Source organism: Scomber japonicus, chromosome 4 (assembly GCF_027409825.1).
Source record: "Scomber japonicus isolate fScoJap1 chromosome 4, fScoJap1.pri, whole genome shotgun sequence".
Taxonomy (NCBI): Eukaryota; Metazoa; Chordata; class Actinopteri; order Scombriformes; family Scombridae; genus Scomber; species Scomber japonicus.
In genome coordinates this window covers 33,116,234-33,134,655 of record NC_070581.1, presented here as the reverse complement: position 1 = coordinate 33,134,655, position 18,422 = coordinate 33,116,234, and the positions used below count along the sequence as shown (strand labels likewise).

The window sequence follows — 18,422 nt, the reverse complement described above, 5'->3', positions numbered from 1 at the left end:
TGATATTAAATGTGTTTAATAGTTTTGATGTTTTTCTTATTGTCTTACAAAGTAGAAAACCTAGAAATGAAACCTTTGAATAAGGAGGTGTATCCAAACTTGATCCAAACACAAACCTGTTTCTACTGTTTAATCTACAACAGGTGTGCCGCTGTACGTGGGTCTGACTCTGTTCATCTTCGTGCTCCTGTTCTCCGTGGCTGTGCTGATACTCTGCAAGAAAAGAGCCTCTAAACCCAAAGGTGAACATCTGAAACCATTTCTAACAAACATTAAGACTGTTAATTTGCTTCAAACAAGCTTTCACATGTGAAACAAATATTCTCTCAAACTATGTGCAGTTTGTACTCAGCTGGTCTATTTTAAAGATGAATAATGTTCCCTAATGTTTCAGGCAGAGATTCAGTGAGGAAAATTGATCGTCAGTTCCTGATAAGTTTGGATTAGTCCATGTTGGTTTGTGTCTAAGTTGTTCAGTCTGTGTTTATTTACCACAAACTGTCCAACTGCCAAAGTCTCATAAATAAAGCCAGGTGTAAATTTGCTTCACATTTGTGTTGAACACACCTTTATAGTTTGGGTTAGCAAGCTCTGGCTAACTATAAAAGCTGTATTTCTAGCTACTCCTAGTTCTAGATTAGTGGCTTAAAGGAGCGATTAGCTGAAGAACACTGAATGACTGTGTTGCTATGTGTGAAAATGTTTTTAACCCATCATCAGACTAATTTGACTAATCTTCAGAAACAATCAAAAGTGTTTCCAGAAAGGCCTCAAATGTCTCTCAGATGTTTTAGCATGTACTTATTCTTCTGAACTTTGTGTTTTTCAGAACATCCTGAGGAAGCAGTGTATGCTAATTTCACAGAGGTGAGTTTCAGTGAATTTGTGACATCTGAGCATCTTTAGTGTTTGTGAAACTATCTTTGAAACAATGGGCTATGTTGGAGATCTCTACACACCAAACCAGCAACTATTTTTGAATCAATAGTCACAAAACCATGATTTGAATAAGCACACAAAGCACCAACTACACACTGACAGTATAAAGGAAGAACACTTGTGTTAATGGTTTCAAAGATGATGCTTCAAGAATCACTGTTAGTGTTTAAACATTCAGAAAAAAGTGTAATTTAAATCAAACCAAACCCAACTACTTCTTCTTCTTGTTCTGGTGCAGACCAGCCGAGAGGAGACCAGAGTGGTCGACGGACAGAGCAGATCTGCTCCTGTGGAAAACTCAGCTGACTACAGCGCCGTCACTGCTGCAGCTTCCCGTCCTCTGAGAAAAGTAAGAAAAAACTGTGGCAGCATTTTAGCTCTGTGGTCAGAAAACTGTAGTGTTGACCACATTGTGGAGACTCTCAACAGGCTCAGCTCTATGTTCCCACAGGGTTAGGGTTATATTTTACAATTGTATCCATTACATTTATCCCCCCAAATTTCCCCACGCTCGTACAGGTCTATGGCACTCAGTGTCACACGTGAATCTTTTCGGCCCAAGTGGGAAACAAACCCCAGTTTCCACCATGATAGTCAGGCATCAGCAGATCGGATAGAACTTCAACATTTAAATGTTTTAAATTTGTGAAATTTGAAAATTCGGCTCCATAAGTCTCTGGTTATGCCAATGCTCAAAGCACATGTGCCGTGCCGAATCAGATGAATTGGTTAACCCAATGAGGAGAAAAGCCTGGTCTACCTGATCTTGCGAGCACAAAAAGACGGCGTTGTGCCCGCCCCAGTGCTTAATTTGTAAATTATTGCTCCTGAGGGACTTTCACTCGTAGCCTCATAGAGGTTCCAGGACACCAAACATGTCTGTGGGAACATAGGTCTGAATTTTAATAATCTCTTAGAAAGTGGGAACATAGACACGCTCCCCTCTCAAGGGTTAAAGTTGTAGCTACAGTAAGTTTATTGGCATTAACCATTAATCTGCAGAATTTCATTTTTTGTCGATATTGTCAAAAAAGCAATAATTCAACTTTATGTTAAATATTAAGGTCATAGCTATCTCAGCCAATCACTGTATTTGGTTGTTATTAGGACTAAAACTTGACATGCTGCTGCAGTGTATAAACCTTGAGCTCTTTCTTTTCTTCCAGCCTGAAGACAACTCGAATGAACTCCTCTACAGTCAGGTAGATTTTTCCAACAGAGCTGCCTCCTCACTCAGCAGCGCCCCCTCTGGTCAGGCAGATAACGTCATCTACGCTGCGCCTCAGAAACGCACTGATGCCAAAGTAGATTCACAGCCTCTGTACTCAACTGTTACTTCACGGCAAAAGCATTAATGCTGCTGACATCCTGTTTCCTCCCACAGTGGCAACAGGTGAACATGTTGTGTTTAGATGAGCATCACTCAAATAGAAAAGTTGATTTTTCTCTGTGACATCTGATAAGTTTTTAATAACAACAGTGTGCTTGAGGTTAAGAAGTAGGGGAGAATGGGGTTGGTAGTCACATTCATTAGATCTCAGTCCGCAGAAGGCGCTGTTAAAAAGTTTTGGTACTGAAGTTTTGTGAATTAGGGTGAGATGTTATTTTGAAGATCATTTCCAGAATGAACCACTTGACATTGAAGTAAGAAAACATGTAATGTTTTTATCCAGCTCAGTCGGGCCGTTACTCAAAAATTCTCACGTTACCTTAAAAAAAAAAGGTCCAGATAGCTCACCAAAGTTTTCCTGTCTGCTGACGTCGGTCCGTTCACTATTATCGGTATTTTGCTGAGTTTGTTTCTAAAAGATGGAGATTAACGAGCAGCGTACAAGCTTTGGCTGCTTGGAAAGGGTCTGCAGACACTCGGCTTGAGCATCACTGTGGGTTCGTAAGAGTATCGCTATTAGCTTTGTGTTGTATTCGCCCAATTCATACATAATAATTGAAGACATAATGTATAATTTGGGGCTTTAAAGACATCAAAAGAAAAGGTTGGTTGTGTTTGCTTTGTGGACTCGATATGACGAATTTCAGTGGGATGAAATGTTGAAGTAGACTAATCTTCCAGGAAGCCAGGGTGATATTTCCCTTTGAAGACTCTTTGACAGTGAAAGGAAGCTGTCAGAAAGCAGGAGGGTAACAACATGAGAGCAGGACAGAGGTCAAACATACAGAGATGTGAAGAAAAATGGAGAGAAACCAAGAAAGTTGCCGACTTTCCTCTTCTGGAATAACTATGCATCAGGAGCCCTTAGGCAAGGCACTTACTCCCTTAAACTCCTCCAGTGGAGCTTCTGACAGCAGCTCAGTGTGATTGTAAAGCTGGCTGATGCTTAGAAATGTCACAGAGACCCAGAAAACCTTTCAACACAGAGCAGGAGAGTAAAGGTCCGTCCACACCAAGAACTATAAATATAAATATGTAGCTTAAAAAACCTCCAGTGGATGTTGGAGTCCACGACACAACTATGACGACACCAACAGTGGAGAACGATATTGCTGGATCACTTTCAGAGCGATTTGATGGACGATAGAAACACTGAGAGACAATCAGAATCCTTCCTATAAACCATACAGCAGCCTGCAATGGATCCTTTTTGCACCCAGAGCTGGAAAATATGACTATTTGTATGGACTTGCTCACAGCCAATCAATGCAAGCGTTACATATTAAAACTTTCAAAATGCATTTGTGTTAAAATCTAATCATTTAGATGTGGAGGATTTCATGCAATTTAATGCTTAGTAAATAATTGGTATCAGTATCACTTTAAGGGAACTTGGATTGGTGTTGGTATCATAATTTGTTAAACGACACCCAGCCCTAACAGGAACTAGTGTCTGAAATACTTGTGATCAACACGTTGAATCAGCCGCCGCCCTTCCGCTTTTCTTTTTCTGTCTCTGTGCAACAAACAGCAGTAACAGCTCATCAATAATTAGCTGCAGACACAGCTGGAACGTGTTTACAGGACGTTAGAGTTCAGTGTGAACCCTCACATGGTTATTATAGTTATTGTTCTTAGTGTGGACGGACCTTCAATATAGAAGAAAACAAAGAAAGGTGAATTATTCAGAAACAGCCGACTGGAGGTTCGGAAAGCTTCAACAGTAGTTGAAAGACGAAGTGTTGATACTAGCATTAAACATGTACGTGACCAGAGAAACAAAGGTGTGACAACAGCAGCCAGAGAACGACACAAACAGGAAACCAGCATATGAATCTAAAAAAAAAGTGTGACCTCAGAGAAACAGTTCCTCTAATGCTACCACAGTACATGCTTCCCTCTTATATGGCTTGTAACCTCGTGTTGGGCCTGAACATCAGCACATGGCTCCTTTGTTCCCGTTTTTTTTTCTAAGGCCTGTACGTAAAAAGCAAGGCCTGAGTTTGAGTTTTCTTCACATACTCAAACACAGAATAGGGCACCAGGACCCTTCCCCCAAGCCTAAAGTTCAAATTCAACCCAAATCCAAACCCAGGCGACCCCCATGGATTCTCCTCCCTCATAGGCTGAGAGATACCTGAAATCACCAAAGCTTCAAAAGGAGAGGTGCAAGGCTGCTCTCTCTCTTTTCTCTTTAAAAGGATCTGAGAGAGTCTGCTTATCACAGATGCTGCTCTGAATTGTACCTGCAGAAGGAAGGAACACTACTTAGTTTGTGGCTTGTGGACGACCTTTAGCCCACCAACTGTCGACAAGTCTAAGTTTCTGCATCACTCCACCAAAACCAGCCCACACAGCTGCATCATGCCGTATATCTACATCGGTAGATCAACGAATAGTAAGAAGTTTTTTGTCTGGGCAGAGCTAAATTGTGTGTTGTAATGCTAGTTAGCGTTTTATATCACTGCTGTACTAGCTTGTGTTTTGGGATCGTCACGTCCTCGTTTGATGACTCCTACAAGTCTTAATGTTTGTGTTTATGTTGTGGTCATCCCGTCAGGATCAGTGTTGTTAAAGCTACTAGATAGTTAGCCCCCTTTGTCATTCAACAATCAGCTGAGCAGCTTTGTTAGCCAGCATCAGGTAACAAGCGTACATCGCCTCCACGCTGTGCGCAGGGTTAGGGTCTCTCTCTTGATCGCCATCTTCCTTCGCTTCTCTCTCTCTCTTACTAACCACACACACACGTACACATACATCCCGCATCACACAGCTGTTGGTGAGGTAACAAAGGAAAGCTAAGCTACATCCTAGCCTCATCCTCCTGAGCTGGTGTGTTTGGGAGCGTTGACCACGAGTCGGCACCATTGCTTAATTTTTGTCCTCCTGTTCCCACGTGGCGAGAGACCCTCACAGAGTCCGCCATCTTGAGCCCCCTCGCTCCTCCACAACCACATACATGAGTCTGATACATAAGGTTTGACACTTACCTTTCTTTTCTTTTAAATTTTCTCATCCACCCTTCTCCTTACGTTTTCTGCTTGCCATTATTACTGCAACTAATGATTCACTCTTCTTTGTTTATTTTTACTTGGCAAATGATTGTACAACAAATGATTGTATTAGCGCCCCCTGCTGTTGGTCATTAGTGTGGCTTTATCTGACATTTGGTTGATGAACCAGGCAGGCCGACGAGTGTGACTACCAACCCCGTTCTCCCCTAATGTAGACATGGAACAGGAAGTTTAGTCTTTACCAGGTGTGGGTACATAATTATGAACTAGAAGATAATTAGTGTAATAAAATAAGTTTTGCTTGGTAGAAGGTCACATAAAATGTTGCAGGCTGCTTACTTTACATGTTTGTTTGAAATCTGATCCGTCAGGTTTAAAAAGTTTGTCCAATGTTTCAATAAGCTATTCTGTTTAGTGGATCTGCACAAATATATATTTTGTTACTGCATATTGATATTTATGTATTTATGCTTTACTGCTGTGTGAAACTAGCTTCATTTGTAGACGATGGAAGAATACTGTGAAATGATAAAAGATGTATAATGTAAATACAGAGCCTGGTAGAGGCCATGGAGACGGAAATAAAACTAATTCATGATCTCAGTTTAACAATTAGTGCTTTGATTTAATGGAAGTTACCATCATGTGTCCTCAGTATGGACTAACCTATGTGTATGTACTAAAAGACACTGAATAATGTGTTAGATCTCCTAAATATACACAAACCTGAAGTCAATCAATCAATCAATCAATATCAGCTTTCAAACTTCCAGCAGACTGAATCGTTCCCTTTTATAAATAGAGAACAGACAAAACTGATAAATCAAGAGCACTAATCAATAATCCATATGTACTGATTAATAAATCGAGGGCATATGTTTGTTTGTTTTTTAAGATTTATTTTTGGGCTTTTTTTTTGCTGGCAGAGTGGCCAACAGGAAACAAAGCGGGGAATGACCTGCAGCATACGCCCCCTGCTGGAATCGAACCAGTGACGCTGCCATTATGTGTCATGCTCAGTAACCACTCGGCTACCAAAGCGCTCCTCTTAGGCTCCGTATGTTAAATAATCAATTGTACAGAAACGCTTTGGTAGCCGAGTGGTTACCATGGAAGCATCGTAATCACAGCGTCCCTGGTTCGACTCCGGCAAGGGACCTTTGCTGCAAGTCATTCCCCTCCATCTCCCGCTATGCCAGCTACTTTTAAATAAAGTCTAATCTAATCTATCTATATCTTTATCTATGTAATTCGGTGTGGCTGTGGTTCAGGAAGTAGAGCGGTCGTCGGTGGTTCAATTCCTGCCTCCTCCAGCCTGTATGTGTCCTTGGGCAAGATACTTTAACCGATATTACTCTCCAAAATAGCGATGTAAGTACAGTCAATTTACCTTAAAGCTCTGTGTAAAGTAAGAAAAAATATGTGTTGTGAGTTTGACATACCACAGAAAAGTGTGTTGTTAACCACCCTGCCAAATTTGAATGATTAAAGAAATCGCCAAATATATGAAATTAGGCTTCAAAGTGTCACCTGTCAATCAAAGTAACCACCTCTACCAGAAATATGGACGCTACGTCTGAGAGCTTTCTGTTGTTAACTCAGGTGCTAGCTCGGTGGCTAACTCAGCTGCTAGCTCGGCAGCTAACTTAGCTGCTAATTCGGCAGCTAACTCAGCTGCTAGCTCGGCGGCTAACTCGACAGCTAACTAAGCTGCTAACTCGGCGGCTAACTCGGCGGCTAACTCAGCTGCTAGCTCGGAGGTTAACTCGACAGCTAACTCAGCTGCTAGCTCGGTGGCTAACTCGGCGGCTAACTCAGCTAACTGGCTAACTGTAGACTGTAGTAGTAGTAGTGTGTGCTGAATGTATTTCTACCTCTACAGCAGCAGGGGCGGGTTTATGCTAATCACTAAATCCTGAACACAGAAATGTTGAAACACAGTTTGTGAAGCCTAGCTCCACAATTCAAATCTAAATGGTTGAAATGCTTTTTACACCTTTTTTAGAAATACATTTATGACCTATTTAATGTGTTCAAAGAAAATGTCTGAATTCACTTTATACGGTCTTTAAAAAGAAATAATTAAACTGTACAAACTTTTATCACAGCTTCCATCACTATACTTTACTCTCCAACACAAACAGCATCTGTTTAAAGTGAAAGAAAAGAATCACTCAAAGAAAAGAAAGCTTTAAATTTTTATATTTTTAATGAAAATAAATTCAACATGTATCATACATTGGCAGTTGTCTTTTATCTTTTACAAAAAAGTTTTTTTTAAATAAATATTTTCTCTTAATCTCCAATTTTGCTTTCAATACCAAACCGTCCTGTCATGTAACGACACAGTGAACAGCTGCTGTCGACAGTTTAGTTCGTACAAGACGCTGAAAGCAGGTTGATGTCATGTTAGAAAAAAAACCCCAAAAATATATATAGACACAACGTTAAATCATAATCTGTTTCCATCCGGCTCAAAATTACATAAATAATCTTAACACAGATTGTGAAGCCTCAATTTAAACTTTGCCCCACTGCTGCGTGGCTCGTCCATGTTGTCAATAATTATAATTAAAAAAAATAACATAATGCAAAAGTCAAATAAATTTAACACAGAAATTAACTTAAAGTGTAAAATCAAATAATAAACGGAAGACACAAACACTTAGTAAATATTTCCCTTTTCAGCCTCAGAGAAGAATAAAATATCTAATTTGATAGAAAACAAACTGAATACAACATGTGAGCGTGAGGTTTTAAATAAAGGAGTATTACGTGAAAACAATGTGGCACATAACGGGTAAACACACAGAGGAGGAGGAAGAGGAAGATGATGATGATTAGAGAATAAAAGCTGCATAGAATCAATATCACAAATCTCTAATGTAGAGAAGACGACTTTTTGGAAGACCGCGTGCCGTTTCTACTCTGGAGCAGAGTCCCGTAGTTGAAATGCTTTCTTTTGTATTTATTGCCACAATTACTTTTTTTTTTTTAACCCCTTTTTATTTGTTACTATGACAACCGTTTAAATCTACGACTCTGCTCTGAAGTCTCAGTGCATATCGTGGTGTGAGGATTCTTCACCAGCGTTTGTCAGAACAGGAGAGAATTAAAAAAATATATTAAAAAAACTGCTTTTAAAGGACCATACCTGTGTTTTTTATAAGCTACATGAAAAATTATACCAACTAAATTATTCTGCTGAGCATTTTCCCAAAGTGTGCTGCTGAATTTCAGGTTTTTTAAAGCTTTACCTTACTGTAAAAACTAGCTAGCAGAGTCTTAAAATGTGCTTAATTTATCACTTAAAGTCCACATTGATATGAAAAGTCTGCATCATGTCGCTTCACAACATTTACATAACTTTGAAGAAAATATGTAGACTTGACGTGCATTGTGATACCATTAGAATACATTTATATGAAAGGCAAAGTTATATCAGGTGTTAAATATTGGCTGTTAATGCCTTTTAACCCGTTACACACTGTTTAAGGTCAAATTTGACCCATTTTTAGACATTTGAAAGCTGTAAAAACACCGTATACACATTACATTTAGCTTGACTTTTTCTATAATGTGACCACCATAAAGGAGAATGGTCACTTTTTACTTAAACATTTGATTTTAACCAAACTTTACACATCTGACAAAACAAAGCAATCAGATGCTTAGTCGTGATTTGTTGCCGTCATTGTCGTGACTTGTCGTGATCGTCTCTCCGGCTCTGACATTCACGTGGAGATGAACCCAAACTCCAAAAAAATCCCCACAAAGTCCCTTTAATAACACATGAGAGGAAGAAACGTTGATGCTGAAAACCTCGAGATGAAGAAACTTTTTAAATTGAAACTTAAATCATCTGGCTGAAGCTTTGCTGCGTCATCTCTCTGATAGTCAGGACGAGTTTTTAAAAAAAGCAGATTCTTCATCCGGAGAATTATTAGCAATAAATAAAAGTTCAGCGACTCGGTCGGTTTTTCAGTTATACAACAATACAACAAGATATTTCACATGTAGAAAAATATTATTACAGTTGTTACTTAGTGATTTAAAAATGAACAAAAAACAAACACAAAGTTAGGATTGTGAAGCAAAAAGGCAAAGTGCAAAAACAACAGAGGCCTTCTGAGGATGTTTGAGTCGTTTTCTAACAAGGCTGCTGGTTTCCATTAAAAAAAACACTTTAAATACCCATTTAAAATGCTTTTAAGACCATTGTCACACTGCTTAAACATCCTGTTAGAGGCCTCTGTTCAACGGTTAAATATTTGTCCCTTTTATGATACAGTGAAAACTGAATAAATAACATCAAGTGACTTTTGACACAAGAGAAAGAGAAATGAAATGTTTTTCTAAGGTAGTTCATGAACAGGAAGGAGTTTTTTTGGTAGTTGTGAAGTTCTTCCACAGTGCAGACAGCATGAGGACGTCTGTAGCTACAGTCCAAACTTTAACACAGTAGTTACTGTCTGATTGTTGTGCTGATGTGTTTCAGGGTTTTTTTTAAAGCTGCTGCGTTTTGTGTCGTCTCCACCTTGAACGCTAATGCCACAAAACCTCCAGACGCCAGAAAAATGCTTCCATTAAATCATCAGCTGCTGTTTATTTCAGCTATCAACCAAATCAGCCTCCCTCTGCTGTCATGTGACTTCTGGTTTTCCACCTTTCTGGGGCTTTAAAGACTCAAAAAGAAAAGGTTGGTTGTGTTTGCCGCGTCTAAAGAAGACTTTGGACCCGATATGACGAATTTCAATGGGATGAAATGTTGAAGTAGACTAATCTTCCAGGAAGCCAGGGTGATATTTCCCTTTGAAGAGTCTTTGACAGTGAAAGGAAGCTGTCAGAAAGCAGAAGGGTAACAACATGAGAGCAGGACAGAGGTAAAAAATACAGAGATGTGAAGAGAAACCAGCAGGACTGTAACTAAGAAAGTTGCCGACTTTCCTCTTCTTGAATAACTACGCATCAGGTTCCCTCAGGCAAGGCACTTACTCCCTTAAACTCCTCCAGTGGAGCTTCTGACAGCAGCTCAGTGTGATTGTAAAGCTGGCTGATGCTTAGAAATGTCACAGAGACCCAGGAAACCTTCTTCTATAAAATATACACAGAGCAGGAGAGTAAAGGTCCGTCCACACCAAGAACTATAAATATAAATATGTAGCTTTAGAGTCCACATCACAACTATAGCGACACTGACAGTGGAGAACGATATTGTTGCCAATCCAGAATTCCTATAAACCAAACAGCAGCCTGACATTTACAGTAAAACTTAAAAAACTGCAAATATCATCTTACTGACTTTATTTATTTATATTTATTTATTTTAACGCAGCGTTGCTCGTCTCTCAGCAGATTCAGAGGTGATTTCTTTAGAGAGGTTTGTCTCTGTTTATTATACAAAGATGATGAAGCTTTGTTCTCTTTTTTTAACAAAGTTAGTGAATCTTTAAGAGTTCAGATCTGTGCTCATACTGTGTGTTACTGCACTGGGTCAGGCTGGTTTGGTCTGTAAATACTGAAACATCACAGCAACTAGTGCTTTAAGGTATCTGCACTCCATACCTTTAAGGTATTGACTGAAATAAAACAATACCCAGTAGTATCGAAATGTTTCCTGTCAAACGAACCTGTGATCGATCCTTTTTGCACCCAGAACTAGAAAATATGACTATTTGTATGGACTTCCTCACAGCCAATCAGTGTAAGTGTTAAATATTAATAATCTGAAGACTTTCAAAATGCATTTGTGTTAAAATCTAATCATTTAGATGTGGAGGATTGGTGGAGTGGTGGAATAATTGGTATCATCATTTGTTAAACGACACCCAGCCCTAACAGGAACTAGTGTCTGAAATACTTGTGATCAACACGTTGAATCAGCAGCCGCCCTTCCGCTTTTCTTTTTCTGTCTGTGTGCAACAAACAGCAGTAACAGCTCATCAATAATTAGCTGCAGACACAGCTGGAACGTGTTTACAGGACGTTAGAGTTCGTGTGAACCCTCACATGGTTGTTATAGTTATTGTTCTTAGTGTGGACGGACCTTTTAATGTCTTAAAAAAGAAGAAAACAAAGAAAGGTGGATTATTCAGAAGTGGCCGACTGGAGGTTCGGAAAGCTTCAACAGTAGTTGAAAGACAAAGTGTTGATACTAGCATTAAACATGTGACCAGAGAAACAAAGGTGTGACAACAGCAGCCAGAGAACGACACAAACAGGAAGCCAGCATATGAATCTAAAAAAAAGTGTGACCTCAGAGAAACTGTTCCTCTAATGCTACCACAGTACACGCTTCCCTCTTATATGGCTTGTAACCTCCTAAAAGGAAGACGTCATTTCATTATTATAAAGTAATAATTTCACAATAACATCTCGGCTGCTCTAAGATGCTCTGAAGTGCAGTTAAATGATTGTCAGATGCACAAGACTTATAAAAAAAAGTTTCATCTTTAGAAACCATCTTCAGTATTTCTTAATGTGTTTGTTCAACAGAGGCAGAAAACCTCCAAACTGTTTCAGACCAACAGCTTTAAAGTCAGCTCGACAAAAAAATTGGGAAGCCCTAAAAAAAAAAACAGCTGATTAATTAGCCGTGTAATGTTTCTGTTCTTCATCTCTCTTTTCTCTTTTTATAACCCAACTTTATATTTCTAGATGTATGTGCCGAGCTGACGACCACGATGCCGTTCATCCCGACAGGAATCACTGCTAGCTGCTGTCAGGTTAAGGTTTCTCCACTGCAGCTGGAGCTCAGGTTATTTCAGGGATGTCCAAACTCTTCCATAAAGAGCCGTAATGTAGCTGCAGGTTTTTATTGTAACCAAGCAGAAACACACCAGGCTTCACTCGTCTAATCAGCTGATCTTCACTCGTCTAATCAGCTGATCTTCTGATATTAAAGCTGCAGTTTGTAGTTATTAGAAAAAAGTCGACGTCAGTCAGAAAATGTGATCGAGTTCAACCTCCAGGTCTCTTCCTCTTCGTCTCTGCAGCGCTGCCTTCAAAGCCCCTCCTCACACAGGAAGCTGCATGCGAAGGCTAGTAACCACGGTAACCACAGTAACAGAGTAAGCCTGTTTGAGCCTGTGAGATCACTGCAGACGCTGAGCGGGGGAACGACGGGTGTGACTGACACTCATCTTCGCTCTGATTGATTGTTTTTGATTCACTTTACGAACACTAGACGGACGAAGAGACAGCAGGTTGTTTCTCAGCTTATCTGTCTCTGATTCTACTGTCAGAAAATATAACAGAAATAGTGACATACTTAGGGCTCTATAAAATCTGTTTGATTTTTTCCCAAATTCATTTTTTTCCGCTTTAATTTTTGTGAATCGTGTTTTTTTACCTTTTACTTTTATTTTACTAACAAAAACAACAGTTCACCTGACACATAGAAGTCCTTGGGGAACTGCTCGGCTCTGTTCTGAGGGGTTAGAGACCAGTTTAAGAAGTTTTTTCGCCAACGAAGACAGAGCCGTGTTCAGCTGCTTCACCATGCTTACATTGTTTAGAAGGGGGGAGGGGGGGCTCAGTGTGTGGAGGGAGGGGGCTTGTTGTGCCACCCAGATTTGCTTCCCTCTGTGCAGTTTTCCCCAGACATTCGTTGCTCTTCCACACGAAAACAGCATTTCAGTCAAATTATGTCAAATTCTGCGATATTCTGTTTTAATCGGCCAATTCTGCAATTCCATGATTGTGGAAATCATAGGGCCCTACATACTGCAGCTTCAGTGTGCTCTTGATTGGCACACGGTCCATTATGGAAGAGTTTGGACATATCTGTGTTACTCAGACGCTCATGTTTTGATCAGATCCAGCGTGTTAGGGTCAGGTAGTCGGATCACAAACAGTGAATGAATGTGAAAACTAAAGATTAGTGTCAGATCAGCTGCAGGATTCAGGATTCAGGATTGAGCTGCAGTGAAGAAAAACTGACAGGAAACAGTTTTGAAGTTGATTCCTGGGTGAATCCGTCTCACCTAAAGGTCCATTTTACTTTAGTAGCTGTTTTAAAGCTTTCAATCTTATCATCATTTCACTCTTATCCCAGCACTGCATGACAGGATTTATCGTCCATGTTCACTTTAAAAGCTACATTTCCGACTGCTGATGAAGCTCATGTGAGGTGATTTAAAAAGGTGACAAAGCAGCTACTAAATGGACCTTGAGGTGAGATCGTTTCTGGGTTTTCTTTGCAAAGGTTTTGGCCAACTTAACGGTTTCTCTTTTTCCTGCAAAATCTGCTAAATGAAACCTCTCGTGCAAGTTTAAAATAATATTCCTCAGAAGTTTGTGTTCAAATCTCTGCCGAGGAGTCGGTGAGTAAATAGATGTCCATGATTGTTTCGAGGGTTTGAGATGAGTTCATCCTCTCAGAGATTTCTGCTGCTGAGCCGTCGATCACAGTGTGTCGTCACTTTGGTGTTTTTGGGAGGAGAGAAGGCGATGACGCTCTCTGCCGACCGGCCGCTTTGTCACAGTGTGGATCAAACTTTGGTGTCTGCGTCCGTCGTTGTGTGGAGCTGGAAGGTGCTGAGAGTCCGCAGAGGGAGGAAAGGAAGGAGGGAAGGAAGGAGGGAAGGAAGGAAGGAAGGAAGGATCACTGCTATAACTGCTGCTGCTGCACCAGCCGTCTGTAATGAGGCATGACTTTACTCTCGGGGAGGTAGAGTGCCATCTCCAGGGCGACCAGGATGGTGAACTCAAAGGAGATCAGCTCTCTCCTGCCGATCCTGAAACGCTCCTCCAGCTTCTGCAGAGCAAACACAACACACAACATGTTAAATATCTTCTTTATTTCATATTTTAATATCTTTTCTTTCTGCTTGGACGATAAAAATCCTCCTGTGACGTTAAAATGATGGTTTGTGAAATGTTTCTGTATTTGATTTTTTGTGTTTTTCCAGGTTGATGATAGTTTAGTCTGTAAAATGTAAATTGTATGAAGTAAATGAATTTTATTGTATAATTTTAGTTGTTTATATTATTATGTCCTCACATTAATTGTTATTATTATTAGTGCCACGGGTGTGCAGCTCCGAGGCACTCCTCTCCAGCAGTAAAGCTGGAGAGGATTGCCTCGGGGCAAAGAGGTGCTATGACTTTTGCTGTTGAAATTCCCATTTTTCCCAAAGTTATTCCCAAATTACTGGGAAAAATCTCCATTGAAAATGAATGGGATTATTTTTTTTAACCACAAAATGTCACCTTTTTTCAGAGTCACCTAGCTCTCTCATACCTGCACGTAGAAACATGATTCAAACTTTAAAACAGAGGAAAACTTGTGCTCTCTCCAAAACACCATAACATGTAAACTTTTCAAACTATGAGCAGTCAAACGAGGAGTGGAAATCACTTTTTCTTCAAAATTAGAGTGGAAGCGTCAGTTAGCTTGAGTGAGAGAAGCAGTAAAAAATAACCTTAATTTTTATTTTTAACTCGAGCTCACGGCCAAACCGTAAAAAGGAGACAAATAGTTTTTTGTCAAAATGTAGACATAGGTGTTGGGACTCATAAAATGTGACGTTGACAGGCGGGGTCTGCACAAAATTTAAACGGGGGGGCAGAGACCAGCAGCAATCCCTGTCTCGCTCCCCATTGAACCTAATGTAATTTTTCTTTTTTTCCAAAAGAATCTCACTCTGTGTTCACACTGAGCTTACTCGCTCATTTTAAAGAATATCTGAATAAAATAAACACTGTCAGAATCTGCCGGCTTCTGTGTCTCTCACGGTGTTTTCGGTTTTTGGACAGGAGTTACGGTTTTCTCACAGTTTGTAATTGTTCGGGACCTTGTCAGAAGCCAAATTCTGGGGACATTTTGAGAATTTTTTCCAAGCAGATTCTCAAATCGCCGTAGCAACCATAGGGCCTTAGCTGACCTTAGCAACCGTAGGGCCTTAGCAACCTGTCGCTGGGCAGAAACTGAGCTACTTTTTTCTGATTGGCTAATCCCTGTGTGTCTGTTTTGCCAGTTAACTGAGCTAATTCATTTGAATGGAGATTAATTCATGTTTACTGTGGACACAATAAATAGTTTTATTGTTTTGTATTGTAGTTATGTGATTGGTGGTGTATAAAAAGAGTCAACATTTATCAGTATAAGATGAATAAAATGTACATAATTTAAAATAAAATGTGTAATAAAATCTACTCTCTAAATGATTTGAAGATTTAATTAATAATTTCATAACAGTGATGTTCCTGTCTGTGGAAAAAATGAAGTAGACTTTAATTAATAAGTTTAAATAAATATTATTTATGCTTAAATATGATTAACATTCACTTAATATTTTCAGGGATGTTAAGTTGAGAATAAAGTACATTCATAAGGAAAAAATAAATCATGTACTCGTCCCGGCAGCAGCCCCGTGGCACCCTGGAATTTTCTGGTCATTATTTTAAATTAACTTTGTATTTTATATATTTATTTTATTTATTTTTAGCTCCTTTTATTTATTTGGTTTTGGTTTTAGTGCTTCAGTCAGCTTCTTTCTAGGGTTTGTGTGTGTGAGAAAGTGTGTGTGTGGGTTTTTGTGTGTGGCTTTTGGTTTTTAAAGGAGCTGAAACCAACCGATATGCTGAGAGGAGGTTTTTACACTTTAAACTAAACTCGTCATCGCCCCCTGGTGGTGAAACTGTGTAACTGCAACCCTCATTAAATATCTGTGATCAGCTAAAAGAGATAGTATCGATCATGCTGATGTATCACTGCTGAGGGGTGTGTGTGTGTGTGTGTGTGTGACAGAGAGTGTGTGTATGTGTCTGTGTGTGTGTGTGTGTGTGTGTGTTTGTGTGTGTGTGTGTGTGTGAGAGAGAGAGAGAGAGAGAGAGAGAGAGAGAGTGTGTGTGAGAGAGTGTGTGTGTGAAAGTGTGTGTGTATGTGTGTGAAAGTGTGTGTGTGTGCGTGAGAGAGTGTGTGTGTGTGTGTGTGTGAGAGAGAGAGTGTGTGTGTGTGTGTGTGTGTGCTGGTTTGTTTTCCACCTGCTCAGTCAGATCAGCTTCACAAACACCTGAGCAAGAGCAACATGATCTCTGTGTGAGTGTGTGTGTGCGTGTGTGTCTGTGTGCGTGCGTGTGTGTGTGTGTGTGTGTGTGTGTGTGTGTGTGTGTGTGTGTGTGTGTGTCTTACATCGATGAGGTGTTTGACCTCCTGCTTCTTGAGGTCACTGCTGATCTTAACAGCCAGTAGGAGGCAGGCAGCCGACACCAACTTCCTGTAAAACAACAGCAGATACATGATTATATTTTATATATATATATATATATATATATATATATATATAAAATATATATATATATATATATAATAAAGACATTTTCTATTCTTTTATTATTGCTTTTTCTTAACCCTCCTGTTGTCCTTGAGTCAAGGAAGGAAGGAAGGAAGAAAGGGAGGAAGGAAAGGAGGAAGGAAGGAAATGAGGGAGGAAGAAGGAAGAAGAATGGAAGGGAAGAAGATGAAAGGAAAGGAGGAAGGAAGGAAGGAAGGAAGAATGGAGGGAGGAAGAAAGAATGAAAGGAGGAAAGAAGGATGGTAAGGAGGAAGAAGGACAGGAAAGAAGGAAGACAGGAAGGTAGGAGGGAGGAAGGAAGGAAAGAAGGACAGAAAAGAAGGAAGGGAGGAAGGAACAGACAGGGTCAATTTGACCCGGGAGGACGACACAAGGATCTTTTATTTTATTTTATGCTTTTATTGTAAAGCACTTTATTTTGAAAGGTGCTAAATAATAAAAATTATTATTATTATATTGTGTGTCATAACTAAGCAGCTGAATCTAAAGGAGGCCTCCAGTGAGTTTCCACCAGAGAGGGAACGATGATAATAAATTACTGAATGTGAACAGAAGGGGGCGCCACTCCTACACGCTGAGGACTCAACACAGATGCATCCTGGGAAATCCTTAATTACTGATGTTCTTATCTCAACACAGGTTTCTGTTAAACCTCCTTCCCTCCATCCTTCCATCTTCCCTTCCCTCCTTCCTTCCATCTTCCCTTCCATCATTCCTTCTTGTCTTCTATTCCTTCTTGGTTTCCTTCCTGTCTTCTTTTCCTTCTGTTCCCTTCCTTGGTTTCCTTCCTGTCTTCTTTTCCTTCTGTTCCCTTCCTCCCCTCTTTCCTTCCCTCCTTCCTTCCATCCATCATTCCTTTTGGTCGTCAATTCATTCTTTGTTTCCTTCCTGTCTTCTTTTCCTTCTGTTCCCTTCCTTCCCTCTTTCCTTCCCTCCTTCCTTCTATCCATCATTCCTTCCTGTCTTCTTTTCCTTCTGTTCCCTTCCTTCCCTCCTTCATTCCTTCCTTCCATATTTCTTTCCTTCCTTCCTTCCTTCTTTCCATCTTTTCTTCCTTCCTGTCTTCTATTCCTTCTGTTCCCTCCCTCCCTCCCTCCCTCCCTCTCTTCCTTCCTTCCTTCCTTCCTTCAATCCTTCCTTCCTTCCTTCCTTCCCTCCTTCCCTCCTTCAGCTGTTAACGTACCGGTTCTGCTTGTTGAGTCGTCCCTGCAGCACCAACTTCTCAAAGTAGACGAACGCCATGGCGATGGTGACGGGTTGCATGCAGCAGTCCTCTCCCACCACCTTCATCTCTCTCTTCAGACTGAGACACACACACACACACACACACACACACACACACACACACACACACACACACACACACACACACACACACACACACACACACAGACACACAGACACACAGACACACACACACACACACACACACACACAGACACACACAGACACACAGACACACACACACACACACACACACACACACAGACACACAGACACACACACACACACACACACACACACACACAGACACAGACACACACACACACACAGACACACACACACACAGACGCACACACACACACACACACACACACACACACACACACACACACACACACACACACACAGGTTAGAGTCAGAGTATAAAGTGATATGATGTGTGTGTGTGTGTCTGTGTGTGTGTGTGTGTCTGTGTCTGTGTCTGTGTGTGTGTGTGTCTGTGTGTCTGTGTGTGTGTGTGTGTGTGTGTGTGTGTGTGTGTGTGTGTGTGTGTGT

The 18,422-nt window shown here is 40.4% G+C and overlaps 1 protein-coding gene across 1 annotated transcript in view; it reads right to left on the bottom strand.

Moving 5' to 3' along the window:
- Positions 1 to 13,932: 13,932 nt before the first annotated feature.
- Positions 13,933 to 18,422, bottom strand: part of LOC128357735 (CDK5 and ABL1 enzyme substrate 2-like) — a 12,551-nt gene continuing 8,061 nt past the window's right edge. Inside the window, exons 5-7 of the mRNA XM_053318105.1 lie at positions 17,827 to 17,946; positions 16,481 to 16,565; positions 13,933 to 14,101 (exon numbers count right to left, since the gene is read on the bottom strand). Coding sequence (XP_053174080.1) covers positions 13,955 to 14,101; positions 16,481 to 16,565; positions 17,827 to 17,946 — 352 coding nt within the window. The 3' untranslated portion in view covers positions 13,933 to 13,954. The remainder of the gene's footprint in view (positions 14,102 to 16,480; positions 16,566 to 17,826; positions 17,947 to 18,422) is intronic.